Source organism: Typha angustifolia, chromosome 13 (genome assembly GCF_048772165.1).
Source record: "Typha angustifolia cultivar Huaian chromosome 13, ASM4877216v1, whole genome shotgun sequence".
NCBI classification, from domain to species: Eukaryota; Viridiplantae; Streptophyta; class Magnoliopsida; order Poales; family Typhaceae; genus Typha; species Typha angustifolia.
The window spans coordinates 15,260,053-15,281,430 of record NC_133251.1 but is presented as its reverse complement, the minus strand read 5'-3'; the positions used below and the strand labels follow the sequence as shown (position 1 = coordinate 15,281,430).

The following is a 21,378-nucleotide window of genomic DNA, read 5'->3' as shown; positions in this document are numbered from 1 at the left end:
AGTTTTGGGAATCGTCTACAACTGCGGGCACATGTCGTAATTGCAGTGGCAGCCGAGTCTGCCCCTTAGATTTTTTATTTTTTATTTATTATTTTTCCTTTTATTATTACTATATGTAGGAAAGTCAAAGGGATTACTTTTGGATCTTCCATTCTTTAGGGGTTTACTTTACTTGTGCTGATTGATTGATTGTGAACGTTAAGTGGCAGTAATTGCTTATGTTAGAAGACTCCAGTTGAGTCTTACAAAAGAAAGATATTAGGATGGTAGAAATTTAAGTACGTGAGATCAAATGACATTGTAGGGTTGACTTGCATATGGGTACGTTTCAACCGAAACCCAATCCCCTATTGCTACAAAATCAAAATATAAGTGTGGATCGTGATACTATCACGGCTTGAAAATCGTGTAACGTGTGACGTGGCTCAATCAAAGAGTGTCTATAAATTATCGATTTTTTAACTAATCAAAAGTATTACTTCTCTATTCAATACGTAATGCAAGCCCTAGTAGAGAGCTTTGCTAGGGTTTGGTAAAATTTTACTTTGTTGACGGGCGTTTCCCCTCTCTACTCAGAGCCCATAGACTGATAGTTAGGGGAGGCCTATCGATTTTCCTTTCCCTCTTGAGCTACTCTTTCATCTCTCCCTATTTTTTTGTGGTGTTATTTTCTTTTGTCTTCTTCTATTCCTCCCTACGATTGGCATTTCTCGTAGAAGTTAGCTTTGTCATTGTCGATCCACCCATCTCTTCTATTCTTTGCTAATTTTGCAACTATTGTGGCTGGACCCTAGGGCGGGGACATCGAAGTTGCAAAGGTGGAGCCTTAGTTCTACAACTTGTGTGCTGCCTTATGGCTCAAGTTATGTTGGTGTTGGCTACCAGGGCTTCCCTCCGATGTCGCGGATCAGACCTAGCATGGTCTCTTATCAGTCGTCCACCTTCATTTGCATCTCGATGCACATCATTTCTCACTCCAATAATAAATTTCACACTTTATGTGCCTTGATCTGTTCATCTGCGCATATCTACTGTCTTGATCTGTACCTCCCATATATTCCTCACTACATGATGACTTTCATACTTTTCATTATCGCTGCCACCACAGATCAAATAGCAAGAGATTTCTATTTGTTGTTTCTCACAATTATTCTTTATTATTATCTATTATTATTTTAGTTTTAATTGGCAACATGCTTATTTATGTTTGTCGACAGATTATGTATTAAGTGTATATAAACTAGAAGGAGCCATATGACACTGACTCACTCAACTGTGTATTCTTCAGTATATGACTCTTATTGTGTTTTTCGTATAGCGCTGTCTAAGTTAGCCAAGAGAGAGAATTATTTCGATGAAGGTAGATAGTTCTTTTATTTGTATTGTTAAGCACTTAATATATATATATATATATATATATATTGTTACTGTTATGTGTATTATTTGTGAACCGGTTACGAGGCTTATTCTTGGATTGTTGTCCTTTCTTATTTCCGGTGGGTGTCTAAGTTTAAATAATTGGTTGATGCTAATGAATTATCTGTCTATCTGTGACGTTCTTTTAAAAAATTCAAGAAAAATATTTTTGCAATCAATAAGGATATATATCCATCTCGGAGTGGATCACGAGCACCACCCCCCCCCCCCCCCCCCCTCCCAGGTGGAGCCCAGTAGGTCTCTACTTAATACTCAAAGTTTCACTATACTCTTGTTAACAACTTCGCCGCATCAAGCCATCCATCGCCCTTGCTTTCTTTCTTTCTTCCCTCCCCAAAATTACCATCTCTCGCTCCTTTCTCTCTCTAGAAATGAACCGGTTAACGCCGGGCGAGGGGAGCAAGGCCGGTTCGATGTTGCCCGGCCTGGCCCGGTACGGCTCGGCGCCCGGCTCGCTTCTCTCGGGAATCGCGACCTCGGTGATCAACGGCGGAGGGGAGTTCCCCGCGGTCGGATCGGATCCGGCCGTGATGAGCCGCTTCTTCTCCGGCGAGACGTCGTGCCTCACCTCCGCCGAGTCGAGCTGCCGCCCCGGGGCCGGGTCCGGCCACAGACCGTACGTCCCCGGGGAGATCCACGTGGCCGCGGGCGACCTCGGCGGCTCCCACAGGATGGGTGGCGGCGTGCCGCTCGTGCGGCACAGCAGCTCGCCCCCGGGGTTGCTCGCCCACATCATGGTGGACCACCACGGTAAGATTACGCGTGGCTACACCTGATTCGGTACTCAATCACCTTCCTGTTTTAGATACACGCACCAATTATTTTACTACGACTACCTACGGTCTAGGGGTGAAAAGTTAAATAAAGTTATGCTCACAAATCTATTCAGAGTCGTGTGTCACTACTCACTGTGTCTAGTTGCCTTACCACCACCTCCGGCTTTAACGGAACAGATCCTCCGCACCGCTGGACGCAGGAATTACCTGCAGCTTTTGCCGCCGGGGATCCTACTTACCTGTGCAAAACCTCCCCCAACGGGGTAGGGAAAGCGGGGAAGGGGCCAAAAAAAAAAAAAAAGGGGCCAAGAATGACGAAACTGCCCTCCCCCCTCCCCGGGTCCATTATCTTCTGGTAGTCGTAGGGAAATATTTATGCGGGGGTTCGTCCCTAACGCAGAGTCCACTTGGTCCTGGTTCATTGGCTCCGTACATTCCCTGTTTCCAGTGGAGGGGTCCAAAAAGTTAAAAACACTGCCGACCATGCGCATTACACTTTCCTGGATTTGTACGCATATTAGACGAGACACACCGCCTCACTGTGACAGGCCAAGCTTGGCCTGAGGGCTGAGGCTGAGGGAGATACCTAAAAAGCAACCTCGATTGTCGATGCTCATCTTTGTACCCATTGGCAACTCGACTCTGCCTCTTTTATTTTATTTTACTGATGCTCTAAATCCTGACACATTATTTATCAACATAGTTTAAAATTACTGTCTTATCCTTCCCACCAAAGATCCCAAGTTGTGGGGGAACTTTTTCCGGGGTGCTTACATTTAATTGAGAGCTCAGCAGGGTAGGGTGGGCCACTGCCACTGGTCCATTTAGAAGAGCTTAAAGGATTTATATGTCTAGATTCATGTGGTCCAGCATGTATTTTTTTTTAATATCTGCTATTATTGCACCTAATGTGACGTTGGGAGAGGGGGAGGGGACCAAATATTTTAAAGCTTTGAAGATCCTGTTTCGCTGTTTCACGATGTTACTCACTGTAGAGAAGAATCATGTCTCCAGTTGTGTGAACCGTATTACTTGTTGGTATTTTATGAGGCACTGTGATGATTATAGAGGCTTAATCTGGTTTCAGGATGCAATGGTGTTTGGTGCAGATAAGGATGCATGATTAGGTCTCTAGTTAAATATACCTAGCCTGAGATTAGCTAGTCAATTGCCTATGCTTCTTTGTTTGCTTGCTGTACCACAAATATCTAGCCATTCCAAGGTTCTTTCTTTTTTATTGCTGTAGTCTGTATACATATCCTTTTGTGGGCTTTCAAGTTGGTTGGAGCGATATTAAGGCGCATTTTAAAAGTTCTCCTTGCAGAGCATGGATAAGGCAGTCCCTTAAATTCTTTGATTTGAGATCGTTTATACTTTGTATCCTCATCATCTACGTGGTGATTACATTAATGCTCCTTACTGATACTTATGTTACTAGAATTCTAATATTGCAATATGACCATGTACCGATACGAAACTTGCAAGACTCCCATCTCTTACTCAAAAGACAACATCAATATCTGATTGCCGTTATGATAATCTCAAAGTGAGATAGCATCAAAAATAGTAACAACGCATATGAATCTAAATAGGAGTTACTCCATCCAGTTTTTTATACTTCTCTGCATTCCCAGTCATGTCAGAAAATTTTCAGGTCAATTGGTTTCCATATGGTGAACAATCTGTAGTGCTTCAATTTTCCAACCGGTTTGTGATATGAACAGGTCTATCTGGCACAAGGGAGATTGGAAACTACTTGCAGGCGGGCACTGATGTCGCCAATGCAATTGCAAGTAGAAGGCTGACCTCCCAATGGAGCTTCTCAAGAGACTCACTATCTCAGATCTCAGAGATGAGCATCCCAGATGTGGGGGAGAATGGCAATAGCTCCGATGAAGCAGCTGGGCATGTTGGCCAGTCCTACATCTCCAGTGACTTCCCTGTCAGCTCATGGGATGATACGAACTCGGTCATGTTCTCTGCTCCTTTTAGCAAGCGGGCCAAGGATCACAATGGTGAAGTTACTACTACTCTGCATAGCATGGATTCCCAGGTAAGCATCATCAATCATTCTTGCTGACAGAAGGAAGTTTTGCATTCAGAATTATGTTTCATTCATGGACACACTGAAGTAGTAGTTAACTGTTAACTTAGCAGTCATTATTTTACCTTTTGTCTAGTAGCATCTATTTTGTTGCAAGTAGGTAATTTTGATTCAATTATTCTCTTCATATATGCCAAAACTTTTATCCTACATATCTACTTTATGAATTGATATTCCCATTTCTGCAATTCTAGTTAGTTTTTCTTTTTTCGTTTCTTTAAAGAATATCCTCCATCCTCCCTCTCTAACCTCATATATCCATATAACCGCTCATGGCCCATAAGTTTTTATTCATTGTGTTTTGATTGATTCCAGATTGGTCTGCCAAATACATCTCTAGAGATCTCCAATATGGAGAAGTACCTGCAGATGAGCCATGATTCAGTCACTTGCAAAGTCCGTGCTAAGCGGGGGTGTGCAACACACCCTCGAAGCATTGCTGAGAGGGTTTGTATCTAGAACTTCTCTCCGTTGAGGATTTCACATGCCACTTTATATTATGGAAACCATGGAACAAGAATGATTGTCTGCTAGAATCTCTCTGAGTGAAACAGTTGAAGCTTTTCATTTTCATCTTTGTGTTCTATTTGTTGTTTCTTCATACAAGTCATGTCCAGTGCAATCGTTCTGCAAGTAAGTCTGTATTATGTTGCATCAGATTGATGATAAATAGATTTTTTTTAAAATTTCTCCTAGGAGAGAAGAACAAGAATTAGCAAACGGTTGAGAAAGCTCCAGGATCTTGTACCTAACATGGACAAGGTATGTACTATGTAGAAATCCAGTTTATATCTTTTCCTTTTCCAAGTAAAAGTGGGAATGCATCTATAGTACCTGTCTTACCCACGTGTAAAGATCATTACGAGTATTTAACCACTTTCTATTGCATCAGCTTCCAGAGTTACCAAATGATTTCTTTATTTTGTTAGCAATTTTCTTTTGATTTCGGATAGCTCTAGATTTACCTGTTGTTTTCCAAAAGAACTCAATGAGGACAATTATTGAACTCTACTATTTTATCATTTCTGGCAGCAAACAAACACATCAGATATGCTGGATTTGGCAGCTCAGCACATCACAGATCTGCAGGCCCAGCTCCAGGTGTGTATCATGCATATTGTATCACTCTTTTCTTGATAGCCAACTGCATACCACTGACGAGAAATGACTCTCAGCTTTAATGTGTAGAAATTTGTTCTAATTAACTTTCGTAAAGAAATATCAGCTAGCTCATGCGGTGCATAAGTTTTGTTCTCATAAATACTTTATTATGTGAAGAAATTAGAGTTGATATTTTCTCACATCACACTAAGTTTGCCCTGTTACATACATTTCAGCTATTCCCATCAGGGGGATGTTTGAAAACTTCGGATATAGGAACGACATTATCGCATTTCAATTAGTGTATTTGAACATATTATCTACCTAAGTAGACCATGCATCAACAATTAGTAAACAGATAATTTTCCTATTAGATCATGTAAGAATTTCTAACCAAGAAAAAATTCGTTGAGAAATATTATAAAAGTGCTAGTTTTCCTATGTAAATTGGAACCTGTTTTCCTTACTGCTAACAGTTCATGAATCACATGGCCAAAATGCTACTGATATGCTTTTCTCATATCAATTATACTCATGCAGAATCTAAAAGAAGAGCAAGAAAACTGCATCTGCTCCTGTAAGAAGGTCTGATCTCGAACTACCATCTTCTTAACTGATGTTTTGTCATCATTAATTTGATGAAATTTGGAAAGAACTACAATTTTTTTTTTCCCGGGGGATTGCTTGGATACGAGTTATCTAATGTATCATCTGATATCCCCCTGATATTTTTAAGTTTGTCATTGACTCTAGGCAGTTAGTTTGCTCTTTAGATTTGTATCTTTGTTCTTAAGCATGCCAGACTACTACATCTGAATGAGAATTCACTTTTGAAGTGAGCAAGTGGTTGTGGAAAAATTTTAGCATTTTTTTTTCTTACTCATGTACGATACCTGGCTGAGTTATGAATCCAAAGCTTAGCTACTGCAACTGCTGAATAATTATAATGGCAGGGCCTCAATGTAAGTACATGCTTCAGCAAAATAGTTGTGCAACTAGAACTTCTTGAATAATATTAATGATGAATGAGAAGGATCAAGATTTTAGATAGTCACAGAATGAGGTCCTGAATAGCCAAAATGTAGCTTTTGATCTTCTGAATTAAAATGTGATCCAACAACAATAAGTTATGTAGGACTTCTCCATGAGAAGCATTATATCTCAAATTGATCACAACCTGCTCCACTGCCAGTTGCTAATCCTTTCATAAAACCTGAAATCAGAAAAACGAAAAACAGAGAAAATTCTCCCTCTTCTAGAAAGTAGAAAGAAAGTTTCTGTTACACTGAGATATATAATCAAGTATACACTACTTATGATTAGAACAAAAACAAAGTTGAGATCCTTATTGCAAAACTAGGGAATATCTGTAATGTTACATGCAATCTTGACACTGCAAAATATGAAAAATCATCCAATGGCATATTCTGAATGACAAAAATTACCATATCTCAAGGGTTTCATTTTGTTCTTCCAAAAGGAACTTGCAGTGCGTCATAGTGCCCAAAACCATCATATAGCACACATATTGGATCTTCCTTGCCATACTCCTGACCATACTCAGCTATTATTTTATGGGGATCAGATCCCTCAAGATGCATGTAGACTGTGATTGGCATCCTGTAGCACCAGATATTTACAAGAAACTTAGGAGAACCTATTCTATCAGAAAGGCGTTTAAAAGCTTACGGCAAAATATACGTTGTTTATGCATTACCTAATAGGTTTATACTTCAAGATTTTTAATTAATTTGTTTCTTACATGGTATCAAAATCAAAATTTAGGAGGCCCCAAGTTCAGACTTTATGAACTCCTTGTTAGCATTTGTACAATCTGCAGGAGCTGCGCACATCTGTCATATGTTGTCTGTCCTTATGTAGTGTGTAGTGAGGGTCGTATTATTAGTCTGTTATTTAGGAGCTTATTCTTTGAGAGAAAGAGGGCGAATTACACAAACTTAATAAAATAAAAAAGTGCCAACCTAAGGACATGAGAGCACATAAGCAACTCAGGCTCTCCTCCCCATATATGAGGCTTTCTTATCTGCTTAATATATGTATCAAAATCTCCATCAAGAAACCTGCATGTAGAGAAAGATCAAGGATTTGGAATGAGTTCAAGAATCAGTAGACAGGATGATGTAAAGCTTATTGTAGATAGCAATCAAAATGGATTTTCTTAGAGTAATGAGTGATTAAGGCTGCTAAAGTTTTAGCAGTGCTTTTTAGCAGTTAACTAGTGGAAGGACTTCAATAATGTACCATCCATCTATTGTCACATTCTTCTCTCTGAATTTTCCAGTAGGAGATCTACGAGGATCTTAAGGACATCTTAGAGAAAATTAGGACCTAAAAGAAACTTAATCAACCACAACTCATAACGTTGCACTTGTCTAAAAGCAGAGAGTAAAAATGATGATCTAATACTCACTTCCTCTAAGATGTCTAACTATTTAGGAGAAATACCCAATAAATGTTTTGATACCTCAAGATCAATTATGACCAGGTGTTTAATTTACTGATTTTGCAGTAAAATGACCTGCAATCACTTATTAATATAAGAGAAGTGATCGAGAAACTAGGCCGTCATGTGGGAAATGAACTCCTAATGCCAAAGAAGTAAAAAGATAAGACTAATTTTTTAGGCTAGTGTTAGAAAAGTTCTACTCTGCACCTGTGCATCTTCATTTTCTTTTATTAATATTTTTCCTCCTCTCATTTTCTTGGTCAGAACATGCTGCATTTTCTTCATTCCTGGCCTATATTAGTTCATTAGTAGCTAAAGATATTAGCAAAAGATGCATGAGAATAACACAAAGCAAAGAGCAGACCACTCAGTGTCTCCCCGCCTTCGGATAAATTCATCTGCTACCTGCAAAACCCAATGCTAATCATAAGAAAGAGGCTCATAATCAAGGTAGTGGTTCTAATACTTGACAAACAAGCAAATCGAAGTTTCCAAATGTACTAAGGAATCATGTACATAATATAATGCTCAACTAAGTGCAAATTGATACTTTCTATTAGATGATACAGATTCCTTAGCACTCAGTGACATAGAGCGTCGATACCTACGAAGGATGATAATTTTCCTGAGCAGAGTAAATTATATTGATGTGATTCACATTGCTCTCAGCATATAGATATAAAGTAGGTCAATGTAACAATGAGAGTCTCATACGAAAAGGAAAAATGAAGGTCAGCTAAGTACTTTGGATCTAAGCTCATCTGCTAGTTCTTTTTGAAGACTCTCACTCGGACATGGTTTCTTTGTTCTTATGCAAGCACCATGGATAACAGATCTGAATAAGCATCTCCCATCTCCTGTTATTCCTGAAATATGAAGAAAATATATGACAGTTGACATTCTGCACAAAAATTGCCAACACTTGGGTAACATAAATTGTTTATGTATAATTAATTCTGTTTCACAAAGTTCAAATAGTTTTTATTTTCAGAAAGATATATATTCAGGAACAATTCAGTACATGTCATAAAGAACTAAAAATTCTGCAATCAAAATATGATTTGAAGTTTCATTGAAACTAAGAAGTTTTGTTTCGCATTTTGGTTCTATCCAGATCTGAAATTGTTCCCCAAAACTAGCATCCAACTGAAACAACTATAATAATAATCTTTTAAATGTATATTTTAAATTCAAAGCTGAATTTGACTTGAATCCAGCTTGTATCTGATTCAATATTAACCTTATACCTTACATGTTATTAGATTTTGTGTGATGCAATATAAAGGAAGATAAAAAAAAGACTATTTATCATAAGAAATCTGAAACTGATACAACAAAAGTAGAATCGAAACCTGCTGAAGCTTAAACTCAAATTCAATCCGAATCCAAAACTCCTATAAATTTCAAATATATTTAAAACAAAAGTTGCTTCATCATATTTATAGTCTGATACTATTACAATTGATCCTTTCAAAGCATTCCATAATCTCCAACTTCCAGCAAAAGTAATCCTTCAGAAGCAATCTTTTTTAAGTCATGAGATCTTCGGGTAGAGCACTATCCATTGCTATGATGTCAAACTCCTATAATGGATCAAAGACTTATGGATGGCTTAGTGGATGGCGCACTAGTGTGACCAAGTTGTTGAACAGTGGATCCACTGACTGATGCATTTCTTCATCCATCTCGTCTACATTCAATCAAATCTTATAACCTTGTCACCACAAACCAGACGCCAAAGCAAAATTAACCCCATAAGAAGATCTCTTTATGTCAATAAATCCTTTTATAATATACAGAAATTCTATCAAACATATATTCAGAATTCCTTACACACCATCTTGAATACAACCACCTTAGATGGTTATACTTATACGAACTTATGAAATCACAACTAACAACACTATCTCTAAGCAACAAAGCACTTCAGGGGGTTAATGGAAACAAAAAGAAGAAGGAAATTTGGGGGCTCTAAACATCTCACAAAAACCTTGGAAGGAAGATTAAAATTGGATGAAACGACATACTAATTGACCGCAGCAGAGGGAGATCGTTACCGAGCGCGCCGCGGCCACAGGAGCGCGACATGGATCACAGAGCGCCAGTCGCGTAGGTGGAGCCGAGAAAAATGAGGTGGAGTAATGCATCCGATCAAAGCGTCAATTTGGGGGACCAGAGACACAATTCTGACAGGGAGAATAGAAGAGATAAAAGTAGGAGGGGATTGGAAAGGGAATCGAATTGGATGCTTCCTTCTCGTTCTTTCTTTTCCTTTGGCTTTGGGTGGCAACCAATGAAGTCCAACCGATTTGATTCCCCTTTCGCGCCAAGTTTTGGATGTTTTTTAGGCGTGTGGGCCCCAACTCTGGCCCGGAATAGAATAAGCCCACCATGGCCCACAAGGCCATTCTAATTACCCGAGAAAATTTTAAATACCGTCAGAAATTTGCAAATAATCATCTATATTTTATATTTATTTCAGAGAAGGAATCTTAAACGAATATTTTTATGAAAAAAACCCTTTCCTTTTATTTTATTTTGATGAAGATGCTCTTTAAAGTCCTCTTTTATTTTCTTTTGTATCTTTCAATTTATTATTTTAATGATACTAATTCCCAAATTTTCTCAAAAAGAAAATAATTTTCTTGCAAGGCGGGAAAAAAAATGAGAGAAGAGGGGCTTGTAATAAAAGAATATAATTTTTTCAGAATATTCTTTGTAAGCTAATCAAAGGTCTTTTTTGCACATATATATATATATATATATATATGAAAAAGGAGTATTATCTGTAGTTATCATATTGTAACTATGCATATAAAATCATTAATCTTGAGAGCGACTTATTTTTAGCATAAGTAGTTAAATTCTAAATAATTTAAATACTCATATATTTATATAAATATTTTTTGTTTATTCATGAGTTTAAAGATTAGATATGGATTGGATAAAAAGTCAAATCCTTCTTTAGATACATAAGTACTCAGATCCTACCAAGCTTTTAATCAATATAAACTATATAGTAAACTGCCTAGTCTAGTCTTTAAGTTATATATGTCGTCGAATAATTACTCAAAATCAAACACCGTTGAAATGTGCTCCAAGCGATCGCGTTGCCGAGCCATCAATTGTAACTTCAAGCTATCAAATGATTTTCTCTATAATATTATTTATGATTGAAGTTAAACTTATAACTTCTTTGGTCAGAGGAAAGGTACTTAATAACTAAGTAGACTCATTTATTTTATAAAAAAAGCTGTATTCCTAAAAGCTCATTTTGGAGGAAAGTTCCCATCCTACTTGAGTGCATATAAGGAAGCAATAAACCCAGTCCGACAAGAGCAAACCTACACGCGTCTGTGTCCTGACACGCTTTGCGGAAAGTAACGGCGTTTGGGAGATTAATTTATATCGAAACAAAACCCACCACCTTTTATTCCTCTCCCTCTCCGATTCAACTCGGCACCTGCAAGATGAGACCAAAACTAGGGTTTTGGATGCAACCACCACTCCCACTGCACCTAATGAGGAGCTCACCTTCCATAAAGCCAAATTGATAGAGAAGGCAAGGTAGAGATTTGCTTTTTTTGTAATCCATTTAGGTTTGTTTGGTTTTTGTGTTGATGATTGTATTTGTGGTGTCTTAGAAGTCAAGGTGGAATAACACTCGGTGTGTGATAGCTGGAGAGGAATCGAAGATTATGGTAAGTTCTTTTTGGATTTTTCTCAAGAACATTATCTATTAAGTTGATGTTTTAGTAAAACTAGCACCAGTATTACTAAAAAGATGAAGAACGTCAATCTTTGTAAGAAGAGTCGATATTCACGTCAAAGGGTTGGAACTCGGTTCCTTAATCGGTAGATATTATGATACTATGTGGAGAGTAGTTAGAATGTGGAATTTAGAGCAGCCAAATATCTAAGAGGAGAGGATCCAACCTTTACTTTGGAGATGAACACAAGATAGTGAACATGGAAAAGAAATAAAATTATATATATATTTTCTCCACTATCTATCTACATGATGCAATTTTTATTTGAGTTATTATGTGCTATTTATATGCTCGTTTTGAGCCCTCTAAAGCCTCTCTGAAACACCACAAACCATCGTCTAGCTTCTAAGAGATATAATTGTAATAGCCTAATAGGGTTTCTTATATGTGAAGTTCCATTGAAATCCATCTTATATGAGAGGTTGTCACTAATTCCAGCCAAGAAATGAGGCAATATATTGGGTTTATAGAGGAATTTGTTATTTCATATGGTAAGTAATGTAACATCCTGTTTTCAAAACACAGTAGGTCTGTCCTGCAAATATTCCCATCGCCATTTATCCTGTAAGATGTTACCTGGGAAGCTAACTACCCAATATTATAGGTATTGGCATCAAATGATAGCCTTGGAACTCGTTTCAGTTATAATACTGCGGTTCATTCCAACACTGGACTGTTATTGTAGCATCAGGGTATTTTTTTGCTGACAAGAGAGTTACTGGATTCACGAGCAGTGTTCTTTTTATTATCCTTAGAATTGTTTTAGCTTCATTTAACCAATTGTTCTTTTATTGTTGTTACAGTTAATGTAAGCTCCATACTGATGTCTGTAACTCCTAATGAAGTTCCTATCCTACTACCTATTTGTTTTATAACCTTTTGCAACATGAACAGGGTTCTACTGAAACATCTGCAGAAAATCATAGGCCACATCTACTGCAACATGAACAGGGTTCTACTGAAACATCTACAGAAAATCATAGGCCACATCTACTGCTCAGCTATGGAACTTGCATATTGACCATAGCCCACAAGGTCTATCGGAGAGTGGAGGAGATGAATGACCTTATAGGTGTACTAGCAAAAAGAGTTTCCTCCATGACAAGTCCCATCTTTCACCCATTGCAACTCCAATGGCTATTAATCCTCTCATTCCTGGATAAACAAATCTTTGCCCTTGAAGATATAACCATGTCAATATTTCCACCATCTACATACATATTCAGAAAGGTTGATGAGCTAGCTCTCCTCGCGGACTCTCTTCCTAAAGTCTTTGACGATGCCATGGATGGTCTTCCAATTCTGCTCCACCAAGTACCTCTGTTTGACTGGGCTGCAGGAGTATTAGGTGCAATGCTGAACAAATGTATAAACTTGATGCCAGATTGGAATCCTAGCAGCGTGAGGAGCATCACTGCCGATGTCAAGTGCGAAGGTGAGGAAAGGCAGGCAGTTGAAAAGCTTAAATTGGCAGAGAAAATGCATTACAGAGATAGGGATGACGGTAAACAGAAGAAGAAGACGGGGAAAGAATTAAGGGAGATTGAGAGGAGGTGTAAGGAGATAATTATGGAGTCCTTAGAGTGCATGGAAGTGGTGGAGAATCTGAAGCAGAGAAGTGGCGGTGACAGAGGAAGAAGAAGAAAAGGAGGCGAACAAAGGGAGGTCAGTTGTCTGCTTGATGAAAGAAAGAGTGGTAAGGGGGAAGAGGTGAAGGATCCTATATTAGAATTGTTTGATGAAGGGTGGCATCTGAAGCCCTTCTGAAAAGAGAAATGGCACTAGTTGAGTTGTCTATACAAACCAAGAAACTTTCTTGTTTTATATGTTGTACATACTAGTGTTGTGATCTTTTTACCTAGACTTATAAAGAGTTGAGAGTTTTGTGTGATGATGAACTAACAGAAGTTTTTATTGTAATGCTTTGTTAAATTTGTTCTTGTTGTTGGTTTTGTTTTCCAAGAGAATATAGTTGTTGCTTTGGTGAATGTTTTTATAATGATATCCATCTTCTTGGCAGCAGCAGTGGTTTTGAACTCTTGCCTTTGGGTGAAGAATCATTCTGATACTGTACAAATAGATGTTGTTTGAACTATTTGAGATTGCAATAAGAATAATATATATATTTGAGTTATTTTACCCTGGCAAGGAACTTCCATGGCTCCTAATAAGGTGATGGATTAATAATAATATAAATAATAAATAAATAAAAGGAATTAAAAGTTAATGAAATTATAATTTATGATTAAATGTTGGGTAATCGGGCTATTATTAGCTTTCTAACGATGACACATATTTGACATTTCTCGTCTCTTGTTAAGTTAATCTGGAAGGTAAATTAACTTTTATTTGTCTAATAAATTCTGAAGAAGGGTTTTAAATACAAAACTCTGTGAAAAAATAGATTAATTTCTTTTCATTTTATTTAATCAAAACTCCAGTTCGTCGGTAATATAGCACGTCAGCACGTAGCCTTCTCGTAATTTTCTCCACTGCCATAGTCATGTACGTAACCTTCCTCTATCTCTCAAGAACCGCAGATCCCAGAACCCTTTCACTCTACTTCTCTCTGCCATGGCCGGAATCCTCCGGAGCTCCGCCTCTACTCCGGCCCTTACCGTCTGCCGCCGTCGCCTGGGAAAAAGAGGTGGAGTACTGGACCGAATGGGAGGAGGAGGAGAGGAGACGTCGTCGTCGCCAGCGGGAGTGGAGGAGTTGGGTGGGAGGGAGATGGGAGAGGTGCAGTGGGTGTTCATCGGAGCACCAGAATGAGGAAGCACGTGTAAGTCTCTTTACAACAAGGTTGGCTCTTTCTCCACTCTTCTTCTTCCATTGGAATTCCTTGGTCCCTTACATCTCCATGGGAACCCTCGTTCGCCAGGAGCTCAGACCTCACTCGTCTCTTTACAACAAGGTTAGCTCTTTTTCCACACTTCTTCTTCTTCTTCTTCTTCCATTGGAATTCCTTGGTCATTTGTGTTCAGATTTGGATTCGCAAATTTGTAAGTTTAAAATTGTCTTGGAAGCTCTTTTTGTCCGCCCCCCAAATTTTCGGAATATTTTTTAATCTGATACTTCCCGAAAAATTCTTTCGTTTGATGTAATAATTGCAATTTGGAAATAATGTTCGTTCACACTGTAGAGAGCCCTTTGATGCAAGAAATTCAGAATCTATTAACCTTAATCCATGTCTAGCAACACATACCCAACATGCTTAGCTGAAGACTTCTGATTCAGTAGATCTGGAGGGTTCCCAAGGGAAGAAAATATGTTCTTACTTTGAGTAGGTAATTTGATTGTTCCTCATATGTTGTTACAATTTCATCATGAGATATAAATTGATGTTGATTCTTGGCAGGCAGGTTAGCATTATATGTTGTTCTTTTATGGTGAGTTGACTATTTGAATTTCTCTCTCATTGCTTGCAAATTGCAACACTATTTACAATTTGTATTTTTATCATGTGAAGTAGGCGTTGTCTTATTTATTTTCTGAAGTAAACCACTATATATGTTTTACTAGAAGAGAAGTTGCAGTAACTTTGTGATTTGAACTGTTCAATCTTCACAAAATCATACTGGAGAATGGAGATATATACATTGTGTAGAAAATTAGCGACTAGTGTAATCCAATTCCGTTCAAACTTATTCTCCTAATATCTCTATAGTTTTGCTGCATTATTCACCTTTTCTCCTACTAACCTTGCTGACATTGATGATTTCCTTCAACGAAACTAGTATCTAATGAACTGATTTATCTTGGTAACATCTCTTACATTCATTTGGATTCTCTCAGACCAAGCTGTTAGAAGATTACTACAGGAGCAGAGGAAGCTATTGGACTTTCTGCCTGGGAGAAACCTGGCGAGGGCTCTTGGCTGCATTGCCCCTACAGCATATGGGTGCTGTCGATTCACCTCACAAACGCCGGGCAAGACCCTTTCTTTTTCCGTTTTGAGAAACAATTCACAGTGCGACGGCTATTTCTGCCTCGGTCCATGATGAAACCAGTTGAAGAACCACAAAGATTCTGCAAATTTGTTCTAACCTGCAGCATTATGAAATATCAATGTCTGTGGGTTTGTTTCAGAGAGCTCTTTTTTTTTTTAATATATATATATTTATTTATTTCTAGAGATCTCTTTGATAAATATCTAAGCGTTTCTGCAGACAACTCACCTGTTTGTAATGCACAACTTTTTAATGAACAGGGGATGTGTTCAGAGAAGTCTTCTATGTTTGTTAGAACAACACTGCTGTTTTCATTTGTCTTGAGTCTGTGAAGAAGGTAAGATCCTTAATTTTTTACTTCAGTTCCTAAGCTTGAGACATGGTTAGATGTCTTCTATTGAAGTAGGTGCAATAAAGTTTTAATCAAAGAGATGTCGATAAGTGTTTCAATATTTATATATCCACTTACATTTTTTAAAAGAAAAAAAAATGTATCCATTTACATTTTACAAATATGGTTGGTTGATTAAAAATAAATTAAAATAAATTAAAATAAATTCGTCAAAAAATGACGCCACAGCAGAAAGTTTGGTAAGAACTCAACGATCCAATCGAGGTTCTCGTCCTTGCCACCAACCGTAAATATGAACGGTGATCTGACGACGATACGTCTCAGTGAACAAATCGAACGGACCATTTTAACTCAAGTCGTCAAGAGAGAGAGAGAGAGAGAGCTTTTAAGAGGTCCACCTGACCAGACCTCCACCCCAAAGGCGCCATCTTTTCTGTTCCTCTTCTCTCTTCTCTCTTCTCCGATTGATCTCGATCGAGATGGGGAGCAGCGGCGGAGTGGATTTGGCGGAGATCCCGTCGGTGGATCTGATGACGGAGGTCCTCCGCCGCATGAAGTGCGCCGCCAAGCCCGATAAGCGCCTCATCCTTATTGGTATCTCCTCTATCTCCGCTCTCTATTCTTTGTTATTCTCTTCGATTTTGTGCTTAATCTGGCGAAGATTTGTACTGTTTCATGTTATTTTCTCAGTAGTCTCTTGGTCAAAGGAAAGAGACGAATTCTTTACCTTGGTGTTTCCTCCTGAGATTTTTTTCCCCTTTTTCTTGTTTGGGACCGCACATTTTGTGATGAAAAGTTAAGATCTTTTGGGCCGTGGGGATTTTTTGAGGAAAGTGGGAGAGAACATTAGACTCGGGGTATTTTTAAGAAAATTTTGAGGGAAGAGTAAATCTTTGTAGGCGACGAGAAAAATATAAAGCAGAAGTCGAAAGATGGAAGAAAGAGAGTGCAGATTATGGCTAAGATTGCAGAAGAAATTAAGTTAGAGGAGGATGTTAAGGACTTTAAAAGGTGGGGAAAGGGGTAAAAACGGATCATTTATATGTCCTGTGGTTACTTCATATTCTTTAATTCATTTCCTTCATTTTAAACTGTAACGAATTTGTTGTTGTCAACCTTATTTGTCCAGTAAGAGAGATCTGAGACAAAATTAAGTAAACATCTCATGTTTTCCTAGCAAGGAGATTTTTTTTTAAAAAAAATTGATAGTGTTTTTCCGTTAAAATGTAATATAGAAGTGGAAAACAAAAATTGCTTCCTGATGTTGCTATGTAATAGGAAGGATAGCTCTTGTAGTCTCCATATAGTTTCTCCTTGAGGAGGAAATAATTTATTTGTCTTTAATAGTTTAATTTACTAGCAGTAGTAGTTGTTGTTTGTATTAAAGCATTTGTGCACTTTATATTCTCTATATAGATACATTCCATTAAACTCGAGGTCTTAAACCACATAAACTCAGAAGCAGCTTTTCATCTTTCCATATATTCTAGATGGTACACTGCTTTTGAATTTCTGCAAACTTCTTGTGTTTATGGAAGCGTACTGTTCGTGCTATTTTCTTTCTACTACAATGTGCATTGTTACGAATGGTACTAAAATGACAGGTCCACCTGGATCTGGGAAGGGCACACAGTCACCTATAATTAAAGATGAATATTGTTTATGTCATTTGGCCACGGGTGATATGTTGAGAGCTGCTGTCTCTGCTAAGACTCCTTTAGGGATCAAAGCTAAAGAAGCCATGGATAAGGTACTGTCCTACAACTTGAGGTTTTTCAATTTAAAGAATAGGAATTTGCTACTTTCAAGTACTCTTTACATGCTTCAATCATGACTTATTGTCCTCTCATGCAGGGAGAGCTGGTTTCTGATGATTTGGTTGTTGGAATCATTGATGAAGCCATGAAAAAGCCATCATGTCAGAAGGGTTTCATTCTTGATGGATTTCCAAGAACAGTTGTCCAAGCAGAAAAGGTTATAATTATTCTCTTCTACAGTGTACAGACTGCTTGATTCGTACTATCCTTATGATATTAACAAGCTCATTGTTGCAGCTTGACGATATGCTGAAAAAGCAGGGAACCAAAATTGACAAGGTGCTCAACTTTGCAATTGATGATGTCATATTGGAAGAGAGGATTACTGGCAGATGGATCCATCAACCTAGTGGAAGGACTTACCATTCCAAATTTGCACCTCCAAAGGTTTCTGGAATTGATGATGTAAGTGACTGAGCATCAACACTAACTTATCTAAGTACATATATTCTCTTTCGCTTTAAAGTCCATGCCCAAATATAGTCACTGTCTAATAATGTTTCTGAAGTTTTTTTTTTTTTACAAAATCTACTAGTCTTATGTTCCACCTATTTCCAAATGATGTGATGAACTTTCAGCAGCTTGACCAATGACTGGTTTCTGGGTTGAGGAAAGTTGATTGTATGGACATTTTTCCTATATTATATGAGAAACTATGCAAAATGAAGAAAGTAGTTTTTTTATCTCCATTTTCATTCTCGTGGGAAGCTCTTTAGTCTTTACTTGCATAATAGTTTTACATTCTGAGATGCTATATCCTGAGTTACCATTTTCTTGGTTATTGTTACATATATCTATTGCCCATTTTACCCCTAAAAGCTCTCATTGTTCATGTATTGCTTGCTGTCTGAACATAGCATTTGGTTGGGTTTGATATAATCCTTATTTCTTTACCTCACAGGTCACAGGGGAGCCTTTGATCCAACGAAAAGATGACACAGCAGCAGTCCTTAAGTCGAGGCTGGAAGCTTTCCATAGACAAACTGAACCTGTATTTTCTCTATTCATGCATTCATATTATTATTTTTTCTCCATTTGGCTTTTCTTACTTTTGCTCGTCAATATTTGATTTCGTATCATTATGAAGAAAAAACTAATGGGATAACTGCTAAGATAAAGGAAGAGTTACACATGGAGTACAGCTAAGGATTCACATTATGGCTTTTTTAATCTACGGTTATGTATATAGAAGAAGAAACACCTACGCGATTCCCCAAAAATTTTAGGGCCTATTTTAATGATGTCTATCTATATTTCAGCTTTATGCTAACAAGCTTTCCTGTAATTTGTAAGGCCAAATTGTTCTCACAGCTGTCATATTATAGAAGTAAGATAATTTGTATCTTGACAATTGAATTGATCTAGAAATGATATAGATGATATATATGTCTAGGTTAACCCAATGGTTTGGTTTCTATCTAGCTAAATGCCACCCTTGATTTAAACCTTTGGTGACTAAAAGCTCAATGTATATTCTTTGCATTGAATAGCGCTTGCACGACACGTACCATGCTAACAACACTGTCTATGGGTATATAATGCCCATGCTAGCACGACATGCACCATGCTAACAACATTGTCTAGGGGATAAATAATGCCCATGCTAGTGATTAAGTAGTTATTTTGGTGAATAAATGTTGGCCTGATTAATGCAATATTCATTCCTGTGGTTAGGAGAAGATACAACAGGAGATGGAGATCCATCCAATAACCAATTATTAGCTTAGCCCCAAGGAGTACTAATGTTCTGGAAATTGCTTAGCAAATGGTCAAAATTCTTGTTTTCAAATATCAGGGTCCATAGTAGGCTACTAAACAGTTCCACAGTATACAATTTTCATCTTTGAGATTGCATCAATATGTTAGGCTTTACTTAGGATTTCCATCTTCAAATCACACAGCATGTTAACATGATACTGTCGTTCTTTTGCAGGTCATTGACTACTACTCCAAGAAGGGTATTGTGGCAGAACTTCATGCTGAAAAACCACCCAAAGAAGTTACTATCGAGGTTCAAAAAGTACTTTCATGAGGAAGCTCTTTTTTTATCCAGTTAAAACTGATAGCTTATTCCAACCCAACTGGGTTGTCTTTTGAGTCTTTCACAATGCATTAATGGCGGGAAGCCCTGCTTCATTTTTTATTTCCCATCTTAAAGTACACAACTCATTTTTGTTAATCTTTTTGAGCTTCTGAGTTTGTGAACGAAATGGTTCAGAATAAAGTTCACATGGAGTTTAACAATTTATGCTGAATGAGCTGTTATTATTATAATTTTTCTTTCAGTGAAATCCTTCTCAACTTTAATTATTACCTTGCAACTATATAAGATTTTCAACTACATCCATCAAGCAGCTGTTCTGGTCCATATGGACCCAATCTTCTATCAGACATTTTTATCATTGGAGGCCATGTCTTTTGTAGCAGAATTCCCTAGCTGGGAATTTTCAATGGTTTTGAGAGAAATGGAATCTGAACTTCTTGCAGAAGGAAAGCAAGAAAAAAAATATGCTTGCACGAAATTTCCGATGCCGTCGTTATCTTGGAAAATTTTCATGCCTTAATTTTGTAATCATGCTACCATTCAATCTCATGCCATGTTCAAATCATGCTCTTCAATTTATGGAGAAGAACTGAAGAAGACATGATCAAGTTTAGGTTGCCAAAGCTTTTGCTACTGCTTGTATCATTCAAATTTCAGGGTATCTGCCAATCCATCACAAAGTGTCAGTGAGCAGCAATTAGTTATTGAGAAAGTTATAGGTAGGAAGGTTGGCCTTACCTGTTCAACTTATAGCCAATAATTCATACTTCAACAAATAAACAAATAAATGAGAGGATATAAACTTCACTCAATCCACTATAATCAAGATGATTTATTATCTATATTTGTATAAGCAAGACAATTTTATAGATACCCCATTTATACTGTTATCAATCTTATTCAGCTTAGGGGTGTAATGGAACCGAGCTCTCTTTAAGGCTGGCTTGAAATTAATTCTGAGTCTCAGCCAAAGGATCAAAGCCTGACTTGAATTTAATCCAGCTTTAATTGAAATGTTAAGAGATCTACACTTTGGAAAAACACACACACATATATATAATTATTTGTTTGTTTTATTATTAAGTTTATATATTAAATTGAGTCTGATCAAACAAGCGTGCACTCGAGCTCGACTTAAAATTAAGGGTTTCGATATAATTACCAAAAACTTTCAAAATATCATAATTCTTTTTAAATATCAGAATTGTCACTAAAATCTTTTGGTTCTTTCCAAATTACTATTATGGTTAATTTTTAGTATAATATTCCTATAAGATTACTATTAAAATTATCAAACACATATAAATAACTAACATACTCTTTCTCTTTTTCAGTAAAATATTTATCCATAATTTTTATCTTGCATTGAAGAAAAGATATTTTTGTTGTACTGTCATATTGAGTATAATATTGGATAACTTTTAAACTATTTTAAATAATTTATATAAGAGGAAAATAGTATTTTTAAATTTAAATTAAGTTTTAATTATTATTTAGGTAGATTTAACTATTGAATGATATTTTTGGAAGAACACAATAATTTTGGTGAATTATGATATT

The 21,378-nt window shown here is 37.3% G+C and overlaps 4 protein-coding genes across 7 annotated transcripts; 3 read left to right on the top strand and 1 right to left on the bottom strand.

Annotated features, from left to right (window-relative positions):
- The first annotated feature begins 1,706 nt into the window (after positions 1–1,706).
- LOC140774154 (transcription factor bHLH128-like) lies at positions 1,707–6,292 on the top strand. Its single transcript, XM_073117028.1, has 6 exons — positions 1,707–2,187; positions 3,938–4,266; positions 4,633–4,764; positions 5,014–5,079; positions 5,350–5,418; positions 5,959–6,292. The coding sequence occupies exons 1-6, from the start codon at positions 1,809–1,811 to the stop codon at positions 6,007–6,009; spliced, it is 1,026 nt and encodes a 341-aa protein (XP_072973129.1). The 5' UTR covers positions 1,707–1,808; the 3' UTR covers positions 6,010–6,292.
- A 128-nt stretch (positions 6,293–6,420) lies between these two features.
- Positions 6,421–10,163, bottom strand: LOC140774155 (OVARIAN TUMOR DOMAIN-containing deubiquitinating enzyme 4-like). Of its 4 annotated transcripts, none has more exons than XM_073117029.1 (6): positions 9,913–10,159; positions 8,630–8,751; positions 8,250–8,290; positions 7,401–7,499; positions 6,864–7,038; positions 6,421–6,631 (listed from the first exon to the last, which is right to left on the bottom strand). In XM_073117029.1, exons 1-5 carry the CDS (start codon positions 9,971–9,973, stop codon positions 6,879–6,881), a joined length of 483 nt encoding a protein of 160 aa, XP_072973130.1. In that variant the 5' UTR covers positions 9,974–10,159; the 3' UTR covers positions 6,421–6,631; positions 6,864–6,878. The 4 variants fall into 4 exon arrangements, 3 of the variants coding, with proteins under 3 accessions (XP_072973130.1, XP_072973131.1, XP_072973132.1); XM_073117030.1 differs by having other exon boundaries at positions 9,943–10,158; XR_012106563.1 differs by lacking the exon at positions 6,421–6,631 and adding an exon at positions 8,093–8,177 and having other exon boundaries at positions 7,018–7,038; positions 9,913–10,163.
- Positions 10,164–11,253: 1,090 nt separating this feature from the next.
- LOC140774007 (uncharacterized) lies at positions 11,254–13,668 on the top strand. The gene is made up of 3 exons (XM_073116819.1): positions 11,254–11,447; positions 11,530–11,586; positions 12,550–13,668. Exons 2-3 carry the CDS (start codon positions 11,584–11,586, stop codon positions 13,420–13,422), a joined length of 876 nt encoding a protein of 291 aa, XP_072972920.1. The 5' UTR covers positions 11,254–11,447; positions 11,530–11,583; the 3' UTR covers positions 13,423–13,668.
- Positions 13,669–16,365: 2,697 nt separating this feature from the next.
- Positions 16,366–20,029, top strand: LOC140775192 (adenylate kinase 4-like). Its single transcript, XM_073118470.1, has 6 exons — positions 16,366–16,551; positions 17,562–17,707; positions 17,812–17,931; positions 18,012–18,179; positions 18,676–18,765; positions 19,708–20,029. Exons 1-6 carry the CDS (start codon positions 16,437–16,439, stop codon positions 19,804–19,806), a joined length of 738 nt encoding a protein of 245 aa, XP_072974571.1. The 5' UTR covers positions 16,366–16,436; the 3' UTR covers positions 19,807–20,029.
- Positions 20,030–21,378: the final 1,349 nt, after the last annotated feature.